Source organism: Ixodes scapularis, unplaced genomic scaffold (assembly GCF_016920785.2).
Source record: "Ixodes scapularis isolate PalLabHiFi unplaced genomic scaffold, ASM1692078v2 ptg001568l_1__unscaffolded, whole genome shotgun sequence".
Lineage (NCBI taxonomy): Eukaryota > Metazoa > Arthropoda > Arachnida > Ixodida > Ixodidae > Ixodes > Ixodes scapularis.
In genome coordinates this window covers 3,170,336-3,192,222 of record NW_024610167.1, presented here as the reverse complement: position 1 = coordinate 3,192,222, position 21,887 = coordinate 3,170,336, and the positions used below count along the sequence as shown (strand labels likewise).

The 21,887-nt window shown below is 47.6% G+C and overlaps 1 protein-coding gene across 1 annotated transcript in view; it reads left to right on the top strand.

Moving 5' to 3' along the window:
- Window positions 1–1,694: 1,694 nt before the first annotated feature.
- The window catches only part of LOC115310055 (monocarboxylate transporter 2), a 28,512-nt gene continuing 8,319 nt past the window's right edge, over window positions 1,695–21,887 (top strand). The window contains exons 1-2 of the mRNA XM_040216733.3: window positions 1,695–1,935; window positions 2,387–2,530. Coding sequence (XP_040072667.1) covers window positions 1,695–1,935; window positions 2,387–2,530 — 385 coding nt within the window. The remainder of the gene's footprint in view (window positions 1,936–2,386; window positions 2,531–21,887) is intronic.

The window sequence follows — 21,887 nt, the reverse complement described above, 5'->3', positions numbered from 1 at the left end:
TATTTGCCCTTATAGGAGATGGTTGTCCAAGGCCGCCAAGAAGTAATTGGGAAAAGGCTTACCGTTTAGCGGGTATCTACTCAACTAATTTCTCGCTTAAAAATTTAATATATACCGATAAAAAAGCAGCAAACAGTACTGAAGGGATTAAATATAATATTAAAAACCGCCAAAAATCCGCGTAACTTGCGGTTTGTGGAGACTCCGAGCCAGAGACGGCGCCATAACATATATTTTTTTCACCGAAATTAAAAGTTTTACGCTTTTGGCCTGCACGATTTGAGGTGAAATAACCCATATATATATATATATATATATATATATATATATATATATATATATATATATACAGGTTTTTTTTTATTCTTACACATTTGTTTAAAAAAACGGGAAAGCTACGTTAATGCGGTTTGTGCAGGTGGGCTATACGACCAGGCGGACACTATGTCGGTGGCTAATTTTTGCGATAAGTCGGCTAATTAACAGCCCCTGAGAAAAAAGCAGACAAACTCGTGCTTCGCATAAGAAACGGGTGCTGCGTCAGGGTTCGGTGACGACTCGGATCCAATAAGGCGTTTCGTGCCCAAGGAATGGCGACTATCGACATTGTTTGATAGACTTTTGATAAGGGTCTATCGCGGGAGCGGCGGCGGTAGCATACGGGGTGAGCCTACCCATCAATAACGCGTCGGCGCGTCGCCTGGGTCGAAGTATTTAATGTCCACGATGGTGCGACTTCTACCAAGACGCTCAAGGCTCCCAAGCACTTGCATGGAATTTTCGAGGGAATATTCCAAATGCTGAAAATTTTGAATAGATAACATTTGTTACATACGCGCCCGATATAATTGGGCTCGACGGAAGTCCTAAAATTATCGTTTCTCTTTGGTGACTAGACCTCCGGCAAATTTGAAGCGATCCTAGCGGCGTAGTGCAGAACAAAGCATGCTTGGTACCCCTTGGCTACAGTTTCGGTTTCAATTTGGCAACCTCACTTCACAGCATCCCGCCATGAGCAAATGCAGTGATTGCATTTTCGTATATGTCACTTTTTCTATATATTTGTACTGTTGATTTTGTACTACAATTAAGAAAAAAATAATTTCAGGTGCACGTTTTTTGTTGGGCTCCCGACGTACCAGAGTACGCGCGCGTATGAACACGACTACAAAGGCACATGCAAGAAGTATACTAGACCTGACATTCGGTGCTAGCTTCTTCGAAATGAGGTTCTTAAATTATACGTGAGCCTAGAGGATCATTCTGCACTCTGGTGTGGTAGCTAGGTCGCCATAAAGGCATGCGACGCAGCATGCCATACTCCAACTCTCTGCTAAGTCTAGGCAAGTCCTTACGGCCGCTGGAGGTTCCTGTTTCAATGGACGCTCTTGAAAAGATAAATGAGTGTATTGCCAGTGAGCGGCGACTTCATTTTTATGCAGAGCTGAAATGTAATACTTCGTTAACGAGGCAATCGAAATAGAAGCCATTCCACTACACTCTATGTCCTAGGAGCTTCATAATGATAGACGCTCAGTTTTTCCACGCGGGGATTTTTGAAAATATTCGATTCAGCGCGACATAATTCTGACAAATTAGAAGCTCTGCAACACGTGAACTTGTTTATTTTGCTTTGACGGATAATTATCTTTCGTATGTTCTCTCGTTTTATTGCTTTGCACGCAGGAATAATAATGTGCCCCGCAGCTCTGCCTACGAGTGCGCCAGGAAAAGCAGAGATCACAAAGAAAAACGAAACTGGAGTCGATTCGTGCTGGCACATTGCCGCACTGGGATTCTTGACGGCCTTTCTTGTCCCGGTCACGATGTCCAACTCCACATTTTTCTATGTGGGTTTCATTGAAGAATTCGACGTCAACCGGGAAAGCGCGTCTTGGCCCAGAAGCGTCCTCACCGTGCTCGCCCAGTTGTCCGGTACGTAGACAGGAGACTCACACAGATCACTTATCTAGCTACTAAATACAAAATAATGATCCCATAGCCGACTGCACAGCTGCCAGCTACCATGCTATTTTTTTTAATAAATATTTGCTCGCTGCGTAACTTCAAAGTTCAGAACGCATTTTATTATTTTTCAGGTTTGATTAAAAATAACGTAACCCTATATTTCTTTATTAAAAACCTTATTACACACCGTAAACATTCAATATTTTTTTAAGAAAGTGCAGAAAAAATTTAAAAATCTGGAATTAGATATGGTATCGTTTTAGGTTACATTTATATAAGCCACGGGTTAATGTGATTTTTTTTATGAACCAAAGCTTTAACGATTGCTTCGTAAAATTGCCAATGGGTAGGTATTTGTAAAAATAACCTCGCTAAACAAGAGTCCCTCAGTTGACCTTATATTTGATATTTTCATTAGGTTTGGCTTTGGCAACTCTTCAGCGGCGGTTTTCCCTCTTCACGATATTTCTCCTCGGAGGTCTGTTGTCCTGGACCGGAATCGTAGCATCCGCCTTTGTGCCGAACATGGCTTGGATGACAGTGACACTCGGAGGGATTCATGGTGATTATCCATTTTGAGTTCACAAAACATGTTTCCTGCAATCTTGGCTTGTTTAAATTGGCACTAAAAACCGAAAATAGGAAACCCAACGAAACTAAATTTTGACTGTGCACAATGTCAGATGTCGTGAAGGGTCAACCGATGACACTTGAAATCATGACCTTAGAGGCAAGGGAGTTCATGATGTCAAGGGACATCATGAGGTCACGGGACCGAGGTTTTTGAAGTCACGCGACGTGACGGTGCTACGTAACATCAGGTTGTCAATTAACGTTATGACATTGTGTGACATCTCGATGTCGCTGACATTGTTACATCCAAAAGGCACGTCACGAATCCCGATTTACCGTCACGTTATCATACGACAAATCTCTATGACATCGCGTGATATCCTTATGTCACATTTTCACGTGACTTGTCGGTGTCACATGTCAACACCACGTCACTTGGCGCAGTGCCGTCATAGAACTCGATTATGAAGCATCATGACGTAACATTACCTCACGTGGCCCCTTCGCAAACTACTTAACATCACATACCTCTTCGTCTTCTACTTCAAATCAAAGCGGCCCATTCTGAGATACCAACATATATTGAGTAATGCAACAACTGCACGGCATAGTGGTCGGAAACAGTAGTAGTACACAAAGAGGTCAAAGCTGTCGAACGAGTTGTAAGTGAAGCAATTAGAATTAAATCTGTAAGCGAATGTATAAAACCATGCATTCATGTACCTTTCTGACAGCACCGTGGCGTTCCTGTGCTGGTAAATATTTTGGTTCTTAATTGTGTGTATATGCGTTTTTTTATGTTGTAAATGTTATATAGTGCGGCAGTGCTCAAATTTGTTTTTTTTTCTTATCGGGTGGGTGAGCATGGGCAGGAATATCATTTGGGGCTGGTTGCTGGTTCTCAGAAGTGTGTGTTCTCTTCGAAAATACAGTGGCCCTGCGAAGTTCATGGCCTTTCATAAAAGCGTACATTGATGGCTGGGAAATTCGTAAAATCTATAACAAAAGAAATTGGAATATTTTGTGTTGGCTGTATATTGACGTCGCCTGACTGACTTTCCCTATCGCTTCTTCTTTGGGATATTTGACGTTATGTTTCACACCCAGTCTCAGGTGTTTAAAAACAATGATGAACTCAAACCAGCTCGCCTGGACCCTCACTGTGTTTTCCAATATTGTGGCTTTTCGACTGACACAATCTCGTTTAACAACTATAATTTATCGAATATGTTGATCAAAGAAACTGCCTAACCAGGGATACGGTAAATAGGCGAAATGGGTGCGGTTTGATTGATAAGATATTTCATATTTAACAGCGCTTATATATTCACGGTCTGCGCAATGTGTTTAAGCCTCACGGACATTCATATTAAAAATAGCGCAAAAGAGACGGGACAAAAAGACGCAGGAGCGCACAGGACAAACGCTAACTTGCCGCCAACACTAGGACTTGAGGATCTTGCAAATTCTCTTCCAATGCCCTATAGACAAACCCAATGCACCAAACAAGGAAGCAATGTCCGGTGGGCACTGTCCTCTCCGAAGACAGTAGGCAAGGCACCTGGCCATGCACGTCGAGATGGCGATGAGACTCGTGCACTGCGCGCACTGCTCACATAGTGGCAGTTTACACAGAAAAGAGCCCCGTGAAGAAGAAATGTATTGTAAAAGCTTGGTCTGCTGGGCAAGTTGGTAGTGGACATTCATATTAAAAATAGCGCAAAAGAGACGGGACAAAAAGACGAAGGAGCACACTGGACAAACGATAACTTGCCGCCAACACTCCGACTTGAGGATCTTGCAAATTCTCTTCCAATGCCCTATAGACAAACCCAATGCACCAAACAAGGAAGCAATGTCCGGTGGGCACTGTCCTCTCCGAAGACAGTAGGCAAGGTACCTGGCCATGCACGTCGAGATGGCGATGAGACTCGTGCACTGCGCGCACTGCTCACATAGTGGAAGTTTACACAGAAAAGAGCCCAGTGAAGAAGAAATGTATTGTAAAAGCTTGGTCTGCTGGGCAAGTTGGTAGTGGACATTCCTATTAAAAATAGCGCAAAAGAGACGGGACAAAAAGACGAAGGAGCACACAGGACAAACGATAACTTGCCGCCAACACTCCGACTTGAGGATCTTGCAAATTCTCTTCCAATGCCCTATAGACAAACCCAATGCACCAAACAAGGAAGCAAAGTCCGGTGGGCACTGTCCTCTCCGAAGACAGTAGGCAAGGCACCTGGCCATGCACGTCGAGATGGCGATGAGACTCGTGCACTGCGCGCACTGCTCACATAGTGGAAGTTTACACAGAAAAGAGCCCAGTGAAGAAGAAATGTATTGTAAAAGCTTGGTCTGCTGGGCAAGTTGGTAGTGGACATTCATATTATAAATAGGACTAAAGAGACGGGACAAAAAGACGAAGGAGCACACAGGACAAACGCTAACTTGCCGCCAACACTCCGACTTGAGGATCTTGCAAATTCTCTTCCAATGCCCTATAGACGAAACCAATGCACCAAACAAGGAAGCAATGTCCGGTGGGCACTGTCCTCTCCGAAAACAGTAGGCAAGGCACCTGGCCATGCACGTCGAGATGGCGATGAGACTCGTGCACTGCGCGCACTGCTCACATCGCGGAAGTTTACACAGAAAAGAGCCCAGTGAAGAAGAAATGTATTGTAAAAGCTTGGTCTGCTGGGCAAGTTGGTAGTGGACATTCATATTAGAAATAGCGCAAAAGAGACGGGACAAAAAGACGAAGGAGCACACAGGACACACGCTAACTTGCCGCCAACACTCACTTGAGGATCTTGCAAATTCTCTTTCAATGCCCTATAGACAAACCCAATGCACCAAACAAGGAAGCAATGTCCGGTGGGCACTGTCCTCTCCGAAGACAGTAGGCAAGGCACCTGGCCATGCACGTCGAGATGGCGATGAGACTCGTGCACTGCGCGCACTGCTCACATAGTGGAAGTTTACACAGAAAAGAGCCCAGTGAAGAAGAAATGTATTGTAAAAGCTTGGTCTGCTGGGCAAATTGGTAGTGGACATTCATATTAAAAATAGCGCAAAAGAGACGGGACACAAAGACGAAGGAGCACACAGGACAAACGCTAACTTGCCGCCAACACTCCGACTTGAGGATCTTGCAAATTCTCTTCCAATGCACTATAGACGAACCCAATGCACCAAACAAGGAAGCAATGTCCGGTGGGCACTGTCCTCTCCGAAGACAGTAGGCAAGGTACCTGGCCTTGCACGTCGAGATGGCGATGAGACTCGTGCACTGCGCGCACTGCTCACATAGTGGAAGTTTACACAGAAAAGAGCCCAGTGAAGAAGAAATGTATTGTAAAAGCTTGGTCTGCTGGGCAAGTTGGTAGTGGACATTCATATTATAAATAGCGCAAAAGAGACGGGACAAAAAGACGAAGGAGCACACAGGACAAACGCTAACTTGCCGCCAACACTCCGACTTGAGGATCTTGCAAATTCTCTTCCAATGCCCTATAGACAAACCCAATGCACCAAACAAGGAAGCAAAGTCCGGTGGGCACTGTCCTCTCCGAAGACAGTAGGCAATACACCTGGCCATGCACGTCGAGATGGCGATGAGACTCGTGCACTGCGCGCACTGCTCACATAGTGGAAGTTTACACAGAAAAGAGCCCAGTGAAGAAGAAATGTATTGTAAAAGCTTGGTCTGCTGGGCAAGTTGGTAGTGGACATTCATGTTATAAATAGCGCAAAAGAGACGGGACAAAAAGACGAAGGAGCACACAGGACAAACGCTAACTTGCCGCCAACACTCCGACTTGAGGATCTTGCAAATTCTCTTCCAATGCCCTATAGACGAAACCAATGCACCAAACAAGGAAGCAATGTCCGGTGGGCACTGTCCTCTCCGAAAACAGTAGGCAAGGCACCTGGCCATGCACGTCGAGATGGCGATGAGACTCGTGCACTGCGCGCACTGCTCACATCGCGGAAGTTTACACAGAAAAGAGCCCAGTGAAGAAGAAATGTATTGTAAAAGCTTGGTCTGCTGGGCAAGTTGGTAGTGGACATTCATATTAGAAATAGCGCAAAAGAGACGGGACAAAAAGACGAAGGAGCACACAGGACACACGCTAACTTGCCGCCAACACTCACTTGAGGATCTTGCAAATTCTCTTTCAATGCCCTATAGACAAACCCAATGCACCAAACAAGGAAGCAATGTCCGGTGGGCACTGTCCTCTCCGAAGACAGTAGGCAAGGCACCTGGCCATGCACGTCGAGATGGCGATGAGACTCGTGCACTGCGCGCACTGCTCACATAGTGGAAGTTTACACAGAAAAGAGCCCAGTGAAGAAGAAATGTATTGTAAAAGCTTGGTCTTCTGGGCAAATTGGTAGTGGACATTCATATTAAAAATAGCGCAAAAGAGACGGGACACAAAGACGAAGGAGCACACAGGACAAACGCTAACTTGCCGCCAACACTCCGACTTGAGGATCTTGCAAATTCTCTTCCAATGCCCTATAGACGAACCCAATGCACCAAACAACGAAGCAATGTCCGGTGGGCACTGTCCTCTCCGAAGACAGTAGGCAAGGTACCTGGCCTTGCACGTCGAGATGGCGATGAGACTCGTGCACTGCGCGCACTGCTCACATAGTGGAAGTTTACACAGAAAAGAGCCCAGTGAAGAAGAAATGTATTGTAAAAGCTTGGTCTGCTGGGCAAGTTGGTAGTGGACATTCATATTATAAATAGCGCAAAAGAGACGGGACAAAAAGACGAAGGAGCACACAGGACAAACGCTAACTTGCCGCCAACACTCCGACTTGAGGATCTTGCAAATTCTCTTCCAATGCCCTATAGACAAACCCAATGCACCAAACAAGGAAGCAAAGTCCGGTGGGCACTGTCCTCTCCGAAGACAGTAGGCAATACACCTGGCCATGCACGTCGAGATGGCGATGAGACTCGTGCACTGCGCGCACTGCTCACATAGTGGAAGTTTACACAGAAAAGAGCCCAGTGAAGAAGAAATGTATTGTAAAAGCTTGGTCTGCTGGGCAAGTTGGTAGTGGACATTCATATTATAAATAGCGCAAAAGAGACGGGACAAAAAGACGAAGGAGCACACAGGACAAAAGCTAACTTGCCGCCAACACTCCGACTTGAGGATCTTGCAAATTCTCTTCCAATGCCCTATAGACGATACCAATGCACCAAACAAGGAAGCAATGTCCGGTGGGCACTGTCCTCTCCGAAAACAGTAGGCAAGGCACCTGGCCATGCACGTCGAGATGGCGATGAGACTCGTGCACTGCGCGCACTGCTCACATCGCGGAAGTTTACACAGAAAAGAGCCCAGTGAAGAAGAAATGTATTGTAAAAGCTTGGTCTGCTGGGCAAGTTGGTAGTGGACATTCATATTAGAAATAGCGCAAAAGAGACGGGACAAAAAGACGAAGGAGCACACAGGACAAACGCTAACTTGCCGCCAACACTCACTTGAGGATCTTGCAAATTCTCTTTCAATGCCCTATAGACAAACCCAATGCACCAAACAAGGAAGCAATGTCCGGTGGGCACTGTCCTCTCCGAAGACAGTAGGCAAGGCACCTGGCCATGCACGTCGAGATGGCGATGAGACTCGTGCACTGCGCGCACTGCTCACATAGTGGAAGTTTACACAGAAAAGAGCCCAGTGAAGAAGAAATGTATTGTAAAAGCTTGGTCTGCTGGGCAAGTTGGTAGTGGACATTCCTATTAAAAATAGCGCAAAAGAGACGGGACAAAAAGACGAAGGAGCACACAGGACAAACGATAACTTGCCGCCAACACTCCGACTTGAGGATCTTGCAAATTCTCTTCCAATGCCCTATAGACAAACCCAATGCACCAAACAAGGAAGCAAAGTCCGGTGGGCACTGTCCTCTCCGAAGACAGTAGGCAAGGCACCTGGCCATGCACGTCGAGATGGCGATGAGACTCGTGCACTGCGCGCACTGCTCACATAGTGGAAGTTTACACAGAAAAGAGCCCAGTGAAGAAGAAATGTATTGTAAAAGCTTGGTCTGCTGGGCAAATTGGTAGTGGACATTCATATTAAAAATAGCGCAAAAGAGACGGGACACAAAGACGAAGGAGCACACAGGACAAACGCTAACTTGCCGCCAACACTCCGACTTGAGGATCTTGCAAATTCTCTTCCAACGCCCTATAGACGAACCCAATGCACCAAACAAGGAAGCAATGTCCGGTGGGCACTGTCCTCTCCGAAGACAGTAGGCAAGGTACCTGGCCTTGCACGTCGAGATGGCGATGAGACTCGTGCACTGCGCGCACTGCTCACATAGTGGAAGTTTACACAGAAAAGAGCCCAGTGAAGAAGAAATGTATTGTAAAAGCTTGGTCTGCTGGGCAAGTTGGTAGTGGACATTCATATTATAAATAGCGCAAAAGAGACGGGACAAAAAGACGAAGGAGCACACAGGACAAACGCTAACTTGCCGCCAACACTCCGACTTGAGGATCTTGCAAATTCTCTTCCAATGCCCTATAGACAAACCCAATGCACCAAACAAGGAAGCAAAGTCCGGTGGGCACTGTCCTCTCCGAAGACAGTAGGCAATACACCTGGCCATGCACGTCGAGATGGCGATGAGACTCGTGCACTGCGCGCACTGCTCACATAGTGGAAGTTTACACAGAAAAGAGCCCAGTGAAGAAGAAATGTATTGTAAAAGCTTGGTCTGCTGGGCAAGTTGGTAGTGGACATTCATGTTATAAATAGCGCAAAAGAGACGGGACAAAAAGACGAAGGAGCACACAGGACAAACGCTAACTTGCCGCCAACACTCCGACTTGAGGATCTTGCAAATTCTCTTCCAATGCCCTATAGACGAAACCAATGCACCAAACAAGGAAGCAATGTCCGGTGGGCACTGTCCTCTCCGAAAACAGTAGGCAAGGCACCTGGCCATGCACGTCGAGATGGCGATGAGACTCGTGCACTGCGCGCACTGCTCACATCGCGGAAGTTTACACAGAAAAGAGCCCAGTGAAGAAGAAATGTATTGTAAAAGCTTGGTCTGCTGGGCAAGTTGGTAGTGGACATTCATATTAGAAAGAGCGCAAAAGAGACGGGACAAAAAGACGAAGGAGCACACAGGACACACGCTAACTTGCCGCCAACACTCACTTGAGGATCTTGCAAATTCTCTTTCAATGCCCTATAGACAAACCCAATGCACCAAACAAGGAAGCAAAGTCCGGTGGGCACTGTCCTCTCCGAAGACAGTAGGCAATACACCTGGCCATGCACGTCGAGATGGCGATGAGACTCGTGCACTGCGCCCACTGCTCACATAGTGGAAGTTTACACAGAAAAGAGCCCAGTGAAGAAGAAATGTATTGTAAAAGCTTGGTCTGCTGGGCAAGTTGGTAGTGGACATTCATATTATAAATAGCGCAAAAGAGACGGGACAAAAAGACGAAGGAGCACACAGGACAAAAGCTAACTTGCCGCCAACACTCCGACTTGAGGATCTTGCAAATTCTCTTCCAATGCCCTATAGACGATACCAATGCACCAAACAAGGAAGCAATGTCCGGTGGGCACTGTCCTCTCCGAAAACAGTAGGCAAGGCACCTGGCCATGCACGTCGAGATGGCGATGAGACTCGTGCACTGCGCGCACTGCTCACATCGCGGAAGCTTACACAGAAAAGAGCCCAGTGAAGAAGAAATGTATTGTAAAAGCTTGGTCTGCTGGGCAAGTTGGTAGTGGACATTCATATTAGAAATAGCGCAAAAGAGACGGGACAAAAAGACGAAGGAGCACACAGGACAAACGCTAACTTGCCGCCAACACTCACTTGAGGATCTTGCAAATTCTCTTTCAATGCCCTATAGACAAACCCAATGCACCAAACAAGGAAGCAATGTCCGGTGGGCACTGTCCTCTCCGAAGACAGTAGGCAAGGCACCTGGCCATGCACGTCGAGATGGCGATGAGACTCGTGCACTGCGCGCACTGCTCACATAGTGGAAGTTTACACAGAAAAGAGCCCAGTGAAGAAGAAATGTATTGTAAAAGCTTGGTCTGCTGGGCAAATTGGTAGTGGACATTCATATTAAAAATAGCGCAAAAGAGACGGGACACAAAGACGAAGGAGCACACAGGACAAACGCTAACTTGCCGCCAACACTCCGACTTGAGGATCTTGCAAATTCTCTTCCAATGTCCTATAGACGGACCCAATGCACCAAACAAGGAAGCAATGTCCGGTGGGCACTGTCCTCTCCGAAGACAGTAGGCAAGGTACCTGGCCTTGCACGTCGAGATGGCGATGAGACTCGTGCACTGCGCGCACTGCTCACATAGTGGAAGTTTACACAGAAAAGAGCCCAGTGAAGAAGAAATGTATTGTAAAAGCTTGGTCTGCTGGGCAAGTTGGTAGTGGACATTCATATTAGAAATAGCGCAAAAGAGACGGGACAAAAAGACGAAGGAGCACACAGGACAAACGCTAACTTGCCGCCAACACTCCGACTTGAGGATCTTGCAAATTCTCTTCCAATGCCCTATAGACAAACCCAATGCACCAAACAAGGAAGCAATGTCCGGTGGGCACTGTCCTCTCCGAAGACAGTAGGCAAGGCACCTGGCCATGCACGTCGAGATGGCGATGAGACTCGTGCACTGCGCGCACTGCTCACATAGTGGAAGTTTACACAGAAAAGAGCCCAGTGAAGAAGAAATGTATTGTAAAAGCTTGGTCTGCTGGGCAAGTTGGTAGTGGACATTCATATTAGAATTAGCGCAAAAGAGACGGGACAAAAAGACGAAGGAGCACACAGGACAAACGCTAACTTGCCGCCAGCACTCCGACTTGAGGATCTTGCAAATTCTCTTCCAATGCCCTATAGACAAACCCAATGCACCAAACAAGGAAGCAAAGTCCGGTGGGCACTGTCCTCTCCGAAGACAGTAGGCAATACACCTGGCCATGCACGTCGAGATGGCGATGAGACTCGTGCACTGCGCGCACTGCTCACATAGTGGAAGTTTACACAGAAAAGAGCCCAGTGAAGAAGAAATGTATTGTAAAAGCTTGGTCTGCTGGGCAAGTTGGTAGTGGACATTCATATTATAAATAGCGCAAAAGAGACGGGACAAAAAGACGAAGGAGCACACAGGACAAAAGCTAACTTGCCGCCAACACTCCGACTTGAGGATCTTGCAAATTCTCTTCCAATGCCCTATAGACGATACCAATGCACCAAACAAGGAAGCAATGTCCGGTGGGCACTGTCCTCTCCGAAAACAGTAGGCAAGGCACCTGGCCATGCACGTCGAGATGGCGATGAGACTCGTGCACTGCGCGCACTGCTCACATCGCGGAAGTTTACACAGAAAAGAGCCCAGTGAAGAAGAAATGTATTGTAAAAGCTTGGTCTGCTGGGCAAGTTGGTAGTGGACATTCATATTAGAAATAGCGCAAAAGAGACGGGACAAAAAGACGAAGGAGCACACAGGACAAACGCTAACTTGCCGCCAACACTCACTTGAGGATCTTGCAAATTCTCTTTCAATGCCCTATAGACAAACCCAATGCACCAAACAAGGAAGCAATGTCCGGTGGGCACTGTCCTCTCCGAAGACAGTAGGCAAGGCACCTGGCCATGCACGTCGAGATGGCGATGAGACTCGTGCACTGCGCGCACTGCTCACATAGTGGAAGTTTACACAGAAAAGAGCCCAGTGAAGAAGAAATGTATTGTAAAAGCTTGGTCTGCTGGGCAAGTTGGTAGTGGACATTCATATTATAAATAGCGCAAAAGAGACGGGACAAAAAGACGAAGGAGCACACAGGACAAACGCTAACTTGCCGCCAACACTCCGACTTGAGGATCTTGCAAATTCTCTTCCAATGCCCTATAGACAAACCCAATGCACCAAACAAGGAAGCAAAGTCCGGTGGGCACTGTCCTCTCCGAAGACAGTAGGCAATACACCTGGCCATGCACGTCGAGATGGCGATGAGACTCGTGCACTGCGCGCACTGCTCACATAGTGGAAGTTTACACAGAAAAGAGCCCAGTGAAGAAGAAATGTATTGTAAAAGCTTGGTCTGCTGGGCAAGTTGGTAGTGGACATTCATGTTATAAATAGCGCAAAAGAGACGGGACAAAAAGACGAAGGAGCACACAGGACAAACGCTAACTTGCCGCCAACACTCCGACTTGAGGATCTTGCAAATTCTCTTCCAATGCCCTATAGACGAAACCAATGCACCAAACAAGGAAGCAATGTCCGGTGGGCACTGTCCTCTCCGAAAACAGTAGGCAAGGCACCTGGCCATGCACGTCGAGATGGCGATGAGACTCGTGCACTGCGCGCACTGCTCACATCGCGGAAGTTTACACAGAAAAGAGCCCAGTGAAGAAGAAATGTATTGTAAAAGCTTGGTCTGCTGGGCAAGTTGGTAGTGGACATTCATATTAGAAATAGCGCAAAAGAGACGGGACAAAAAGACGAAGGAGCACACAGGACACACGCTAACTTGCCGCCAACACTCACTTGAGGATCTTGCAAATTCTCTTTCAATGCCCTATAGACAAACCCAATGCACCAAACAAGGAAGCAATGTCCGGTGGGCACTGTCCTCTCCGAAGACAGTAGGCAAGGCACCTGGCCATGCACGTCGAGATGGCGATGAGACTCGTGCACTGCGCGCACTGCTCACATAGTGGAAGTTTACACAGAAAAGAGCCCAGTGAAGAAGAAATGTATTGTAAAAGCTTGGTCTTCTGGGCAAATTGGTAGTGGACATTCATATTAAAAATAGCGCAAAAGAGACGGGACACAAAGACGAAGGAGCACACAGGACAAACGCTAACTTGCCGCCAACACTCCGACTTGAGGATCTTGCAAATTCTCTTCCAATGCCCTATAGACGAACCCAATGCACCAAACAAGGAAGCAATGTCCGGTGGGCACTGTCCTCTCCGAAGACAGTAGGCAAGGTACCTGGCCTTGCACGTCGAGATGGCGATGAGACTCGTGCACTGCGCGCACTGCTCACATAGTGGAAGTTTACACAGAAAAGAGCCCAGTGAAGAAGAAATGTATTGTAAAAGCTTGGTCTGCTGGGCAAGTTGGTAGTGGACATTCATATTATAAATAGCGCAAAAGAGACGGGACAAAAAGACGAAGGAGCACACAGGACAAACGCTAACTTGCCGCCAACACTCCGACTTGAGGATCTTGCAAATTCTCTTCCAATGCCCTATAGACAAACCCAATGCACCAAACAAGGAAGCAAAGTCCGGTGGGCACTGTCCTCTCCGAAGACAGTAGGCAATACACCTGGCCATGCACGTCGAGATGGCGATGAGACTCGTGCACTGCGCGCACTGCTCACATAGTGGAAGTTTACACAGAAAAGAGCCCAGTGAAGAAGAAATGTATTGTAAAAGCTTGGTCTGCTGGGCAAGTTGGTAGTGGACATTCATATTATAAATAGCGCAAAAGAGACGGGACAAAAAGACGAAGGAGCACACAGGACAAAAGCTAACTTGCCGCCAACACTCCGACTTGAGGATCTTGCAAATTCTCTTCCAATGCCCTATAGACGATACCAATGCACCAAACAAGGAAGCAATGTCCGGTGGGCACTGTCCTCTCCGAAAACAGTAGGCAAGGCACCTGGCCATGCACGTCGAGATGGCGATGAGACTCGTGCACTGCGCGCACTGCTCACATCGCGGAAGTTTACACAGAAAAGAGCCCAGTGAAGAAGAAATGTATTGTAAAAGCTTGGTCTGCTGGGCAAGTTGGTAGTGGACATTCATATTAGAAATAGCGCAAAAGAGACGGGACAAAAAGACGAAGGAGCACACAGGACAAACGCTAACTTGCCGCCAACACTCACTTGAGGATCTTGCAAATTCTCTTTCAATGCCCTATAGACAAACCCAATGCACCAAACAAGGAAGCAATGTCCGGTGGGCACTGTCCTCTCCGAAGACAGTAGGCAAGGCACCTGGCCATGCACGTCGAGATGGCGATGAGACTCGTGCACTGCGCGCACTGCTCACATAGTGGAAGTTTACACAGAAAAGAGCCCAGTGAAGAAGAAATGTATTGTAAAAGCTTGGTCTGCTGGGCAAATTGGTAGTGGACATTCATATTAAAAATAGCGCAAAAGAGAGGGGACACAAAGACGAAGGAGCACACAGGACAAACGCTAACTTGCCGCCAACACTCCGACTTGAGGATCTTGCAAATTCTCTTCCAATGTCCTATAGACGGACCCAATGCACCAAACAAGGAAGCAATGTCCGGTGGGCACTGTCCTCTCCGAAGACAGTAGGCAAGGTACCTGGCCTTGCACGTCGAGATGGCGATGAGACTCGTGCACTGCGCGCACTGCTCACATAGTGGAAGTTTACACAGAAAAGAGCCCAGTGAAGAAGAAATGTATTGTAAAAGCTTGGTCTGCTGGGCAAGTTGGTAGTGGACATTCATATTAGAAATAGCGCAAAAGAGACGGGACAAAAAGACGAAGGAGCACACAGGACAAACGCTAACTTGCCGCCAACACTCCGACTTGAGGATCTTGCAAATTCTCTTCCAATGCCCTATAGACAAACCCAATGCACCAAACAAGGAAGCAATGTCCGGTGGGCACTGTCCTCTCCGAAGACAGTAGGCAAGGCACCTGGCCATGCACGTCGAGATGGCGATGAGACTCGTGCACTGCGCGCACTGCTCACATAGTGGAAGTTTACACAGAAAAGAGCCCAGTGAAGAAGAAATGTATTGTAAAAGCTTGGTCTGCTGGGCAAGTTGGTAGTGGACATTCATATTAGAATTAGCGCAAAAGAGACGGGACAAAAAGACGAAGGAGCACACAGGACAAACGCTAACTTGCCGCCAGCACTCCGACTTGAGGATCTTGCAAATTCTCTTCCAATGCCCTATAGACGAACCCAATGCACCAAACAAGGAAGCAATGTCCGGTGGGCACTGTCCTCTCCGAAGACAGTAGGCAAGGCACCTGGCCATGCACGTCGAGATGGCGATGAGACTCGTGCACTGCGCGCACTGCTCACATAGTGGAAGTTTACACAGAAAAGAGCCCATTGAAGAAGAAATGTATTGTAAAAGCTTGGTCTGCTGGGCAAGTTGGTAGTGGACATTCATATTAAAAATAGCGCAAAAGAGACGGGACAAAAAGACGAAGGAGCACACAGGACAAACGCTAACTTGCCGCCAACACTCCGACTTGAGGATCTTGCAAATTCTCTTCCAATGCCCTATAGACGAACCCAATGCACCAAACAAGGAAGTAATGTCCGGTAGGCACTGTCCTCTCCGAAGACAGTAGGCAAGGCACCTGGCCATGCACGTCGAGATGTCGATGAGACTCGTGCACTGCGCGCAGTGCTCACATAGTGGAAGTTTTCACAGAAAAGAGCCCAGTGAAGAAGAAATGTATTGTAAAAGCTTGGTCTGCCGGGCAAGTTGGTAGTGGACATTCATATTAAAAATAGCGCAAAAGAGACGGGACAAAAAGACGAAGGAGCACACAGGACAAACGCTAACTTGCCGCCAACACTCCGTCTTGAGGATCTTCCAAATTCTCTTCCAATGCCCTATAGACAATCCCAATGCACCAAACAAGGAAGCAATGTCCGGTGGGTACTGTCCTCTCCGAAGACAATAGGCAAGGCACCTGGCCATGCACGTCGAGATGGCGATGAGACTCGTGCACTGCGCGCACTGCTCACATAGTGGAAGTTTACACAGAAAAGAGCCCAGTGAAGAAGAAATGTATTGTAAAAGCTTGGTCTGCTGGGCAAGTTGGTAGTGGACATTCATATTAAAATAGCGCAAAAGAGACGGGACAAAAAGACGAAGGAGCACACAGGACAAACGCTAACTTGCCGCCAACACTCGGACTTGAGGATCTTGCAAATTCTCTTCCAATGCCCTATAGACAAACCCAATGCACCAAACAAGGAAGCAATGTCCGGTGGGCACTGTCCTCTCCGAAGACAGTAGGCAAGGCACCTGGCCATGCACATCGAGATGGCGATGAGACTCGTGCACTGCGCGCACTGCTCATATAGTGGAAGTTTACACAGAAAAGAGCCCAGTGAAGAAGAAATGTATTGTAAAAGCTTGGTCTGCTGGGCAAGTTGGTAGTGGACATTCATATTAAAAATAGCGCAAAAGAGACGGGACAAAAAGACGAAGGAGCACACAGGACAAACGCTAACTTGCCGCCAACACTCCGACTTGAGGATCTTTCAAATTCTCTTCCAATGCCCTATAGACGAACCCAATGCACCAAACAAGGAAGCAATGTCCGGTGCGCACTGTCCTCTCTGAAGACAGTAGGCGAGGCACCTGGCCATGCACGTCGAGATGGCGATGAGACTCGTGCACTGCGCGCACTGCTCACATAGTGGAAGTTTACACAGAAAAGAGCCCAGTGAAGAAGAAATGTATTGTAAAAGCTTGGTCTGCTGGGCAAGTTGGTAGTGGACATTCATATTAAAAATAGCGCAAAAGAGACGGGACGAAAAGACGAAGGAGCACACAGGACAAACGCTAACTTGCCGCCAACACTCCGACTTGAGGATCTTGCAAATTCTCTTCCAATGCCCTATAGACAAACCCAATGCACCAAACAAGGAAGCAATGTCCGGTGGGCACTGTCCTCTCCGAAGACAGTAGGCAAGGTACCTGGCCTTGCACGTCGAGATGGCGATGAGAGTCGTGCACTGCGCGCACTGCTGACATAGTGGAAGTTTACACAGAAAAGAGCCCAGTGAAGAAGAAATGTATTGTAAAAGCTGGGTCTGCTGGGCAAGTTGGTAGTGGACATTCATATTAAAAATAGCGCAAAAGAGACGGGACAAAAAGACGAAGGAGCACACAGGACAAACGCTAACTTGACGCCAACACTCCGACTTGAGGATCTTGCAAATTCTCTTCCAATGCCCTATAGACAAACCAATGCACCAAACAAGGAAGCAATGTCCGGTGGGCACTGTCCTCTCCGAAGACTGTAGGCAAGGCACCTGGCCATGCACGTCGAGATGGCGATGAGACTCGTGCACTGCGCGCACGCTCACATAGTGGAAGTTTACACAGAAAAGAGCCCAGTGAAGAAGAAATGTATTGTAAAAGCTTGGACTGCTGGGCGAGTTGGTAGTGGACATTCATATTAAAAATAGCGCAAAAGAGACGGGACAAAAAGACGAAGGAGCACACAGGACAAACGCTAACTTGCCGCCAACACTCCGACTTGAGGATCTTGCAAATTCTCTTCCAATGCCCTACAGACAAACCCAATGCACCAAAGAAGGAAGCAATGTCCGGTGGGCACTGTCCTCTCCGAAGACAGTAGGCAAGGCACCTGGCCATGCACGTCGAGATGGCGATGAGACTCGTGCACTGCGCGCACTGCTCACATAGTGGAAGTTTACACAGAAAAGAGCCCAGTGAAGAAGAAATGTATTGTAAAAGCTTGGTCTGCTGGGCAAGTTGGTAGTGGACATTCGTATTAAAAATAGCGCAAAAGAGAGGGGACAAAAAGACAAAGGAGCACACAGGACAAACGCTAACTTGCCGCCAACACTCCGACTTGAGGATCTTGCAAATTCTCTTCCAATGCCCTATAGACAAACCCAATGCACCAAACAAGGAAGCAATGTCCGGTGGGCACTGTCCTCTCCGAAGACAGTAGGCAAGGTACCTGGCCTTGCACGTCGAGATGGCGATGAGACTCGTGCACTGCGCGCACTGCTCACATAGTGGAAGTTTACACAGAAAAGAGCCCAGTGAAGAAGAAATGTATTGTAAAAGCTTGGTCTGCTGGGCAAGTTGGTAGTGGACATTCATATTAAAAATAGCGCAAAAGAGAGGGGACAAAAAGACAAAGGAGCACACAGGACAAACGCTAACTTGCCGCCAACACTCCGACTTGACGATCTTGCAAATTCTCTTCCAATGCCCTATAGACAAACCCAATGCACCAAACAAGGAAGCAATGTCCGGTGGGCACTGTCCTCTCCGAAGACAGTAGGCAAGGTACCTGGCCTTGCACGTCGAGATGGCGATGAGACTCGTGCACTGCGCGCACTGCTCACATAGTGGAAGTTTACACAGAAAAGAGCCCAGTGAAGAAGAAATGTATTGTAAAAGCTTGGTCTGCTGGGCAAGTTGGTAGTGGACATTCATATTAAAAATAGCGCAAAAGAGACGGGACAAAAAGACGAAGGAGCACACAGGACAAACGCTAACTTGCCGCCAACACTCCGACTTGAGGATCTTGCAAATTCTCTTCCAATGCCCTATAGACAAACCCAATGCACCAAACAAGGAAGCAATGTCCGGTGGGCACTGTCCTTTCCGAAGACAGTAGGCAAGGCACCTGGCCATACACGTCGAGATGGCGATGAGACTCGTGCACTGCGCGCACTGCTCACATAGTGGAAGTTTACACAGAAAAGAGCCCAGTGAAGAAGTAATGTATTGTAAAAGCTTGGTCTGCTAGGCAAGTTGGTAGTGGACATTCATATTAAAAATAGCGCAAAAGAGACGGGACAAAAAGACGAAGGAGCGCACAGGACAAACGCTAACTTGCCGCCAACACTCCGACTTGAGGATCTTGCAAATTCTCTTCCAATGCCCTATAGACGAACCCAATGCACCAAACAAGGAAGCAATGTCCGGTGGGCACTGTCCTTTCCGAAGACAGTAGGCAAGGTACCTGGCCTTGCACGTCGAGATGGCGATGAGACTCGTGCACTGCGCGCACTGCTCACATAGTGGAAGTTTACACAGAAAAGAGCCCAGTGAAGAAGAAATGTATTGTAAAAGCTTGGTCTGCTGGGCAAGTTGGTAGTGGACATTCATATTAAAATAGCGCAAAAGAGACGGGACAAAAAGACGAAGGAGCACACAGGACAAACGCTAACTTGCCGCCAACACTCGGACTTGAGGATCTTGCAAATTCTCTTCCAATGCCCTATAGACAAACCCAATGCACCAAACAAGGAAGCAATGTCCGGTGGGCACTGTCCTCTCCGAAGACAGTAGGCAAGGCACCTGGCCATGCACATCGAGATGGCGATGAGACTCGTGCACTGCGCGCACTGCTCATATAGTGGAAGTTTACACAGAAAAGAGCCCAGTGAAGAAGAAATGTATTGTAAAAGCTTGGTCTGCTGGGCAAGTTGGTAGTGGACATTCATATTAAAAATAGCGCAAAAGAGACGGGACAAAAAGACGAAGGAGCACACAGGACAAACGCTAACTTGCCGCCAACACTCCGACTTGAGGATCTTTCAAATTCTCTTCCAATGCCCTATAGACGAACCCAATGCACCAAACAAGGAAGCAATGTCCGGTGCGCACTGTCCTCTCTGAAGACAGTAGGCGAGGCACCTGGCCATGCACGTCGAGATGGCGATGAGACTCGTGCACTGCGCGCACTGCTCACATAGTGGAAGTTTACACAGAAAAGAGCCCAGTGAAGAAGAAATGTATTGTAAAAGCTTGGTCTGCTGGGCAAGTTGGTAGTGGACATTCATATTAAAAATAGCGCAAAAGAGACGGGACGAAAAGACGAAGGAGCACACAGGACAAACGCTAACTTGCCGCCAACACTCCGACTTGAGGATCTTGCAAATTCTCTTCCAATGCCCTATAGACAAACCCAATGCACCAAACAAGGAAGCAATGTCCGGTGGGCACTGTCCTCTCCGAAGACAGTAGGCAAGGTACCTGGCCTTGCACGTCGAGATGGCGATGAGAGTCGTGCACTGCGCGCACTGCTGACATAGTGGAAGTTTACACAGAAAAGAGCCCAGTGAAGAAGAAATGTATTGTAAAAGCTGGGTCTGCTGGGCAAGTTGGTAGTGGACATTCATATTAAAAATAGCGCAAAAGAGACGGGACAAAAAGACGAAGGAGCACACAGGACAAACGCTAACTTGACGCCAACACTCCGACTTGAGGATCTTGCAAATTCTCTTCCAATGCCCTATAGACAAACCAATGCACCAAACAAGGAAGCAATGTCCGGTGGGCACTGTCCTCTCCGAAGACTGTAGGCAAGGCACCTGGCCATGCACGTCGAGATGGCGATGAGACTCGTGCACTGCGCGCACGCTCACATAGTGGAAGTTTACACAGAAAAGAGCCCAGTGAAGAAGAAATGTATTGTAAAAGCTTGGACTGCTGGGCGAGTTGGTAGTGGACATTCATATTAAAAATAGCGCAAAAGAGACGGGACAAAAAGACGAAGGAGCACACAGGACAAACGCTAACTTGCCGCCAACACTCCGACTTGAGGATCTTGCAAATTCTCTTCCAATGCCCTACAGACAAACCCAATGCACCAAAGAAGGAAGCAATGTCCGGTGGGCACTGTCCTCTCCGAAGACAGTAGGCAAGGCACCTGGCCATGCACGTCGAGATGGCGATGAGACTCGTGCACTGCGCGCACTGCTCACATAGTGGAAGTTTACACAGAAAAGAGCCCAGTGAAGAAGAAATGTATTGTAAAAGCTTGGTCTGCTGGGCAAGTTGGTAGTGGACATTCGTATTAAAAATAGCGCAAAAGAGAGGGGACAAAAAGACAAAGGAGCACACAGGACAAACGCTAACTTGCCGCCAACACTCCGACTTGAGGATCTTGCAAATTCTCTTCCAATGCCCTATAGACAAACCCAATGCACCAAACAAGGAAGCAATGTCCGGTGGGCACTGTCCTCTCCGAAGACAGTAGGCAAGGTACCTGGCCTTGCACGTCGAGATGGCGATGAGACTCGTGCACTGCGCGCACTGCTCACATAGTGGAAGTTTACACAGAAAAGAGCCCAGTGAAGAAGAAATGTATTGTAAAAGCTTGGTCTGCTGGGCAAGTTGGTAGTGGACATTCATATTAAAAATAGCGCAAAAGAGAGGGGACAAAAAGACAAAGGAGCACACAGGACAAACGCTAACTTGCCGCCAACACTCCGACTTGACGATCTTGCAAATTCTCTTCCAATGCCCTATAGACAAACCCAATGCACCAAACAAGGAAGCAATGTCCGGTGGGCACTGTCCTCTCCGAAGACAGTAGGCAAGGTACCTGGCCTTGCACGTCGAGATGGCGATGAGACTCGTGCACTGCGCGCACTGCTCACATAGTGGAAGTTTACACAGAAAAGAGCCCAGTGAAGAAGAAATGTATTGTAAAAGCTTGGTCTGCTGGGCAAGTTGGTAGTGGACATTCATATTAAAAATAGCGCAAAAGAGACGGGACAAAAA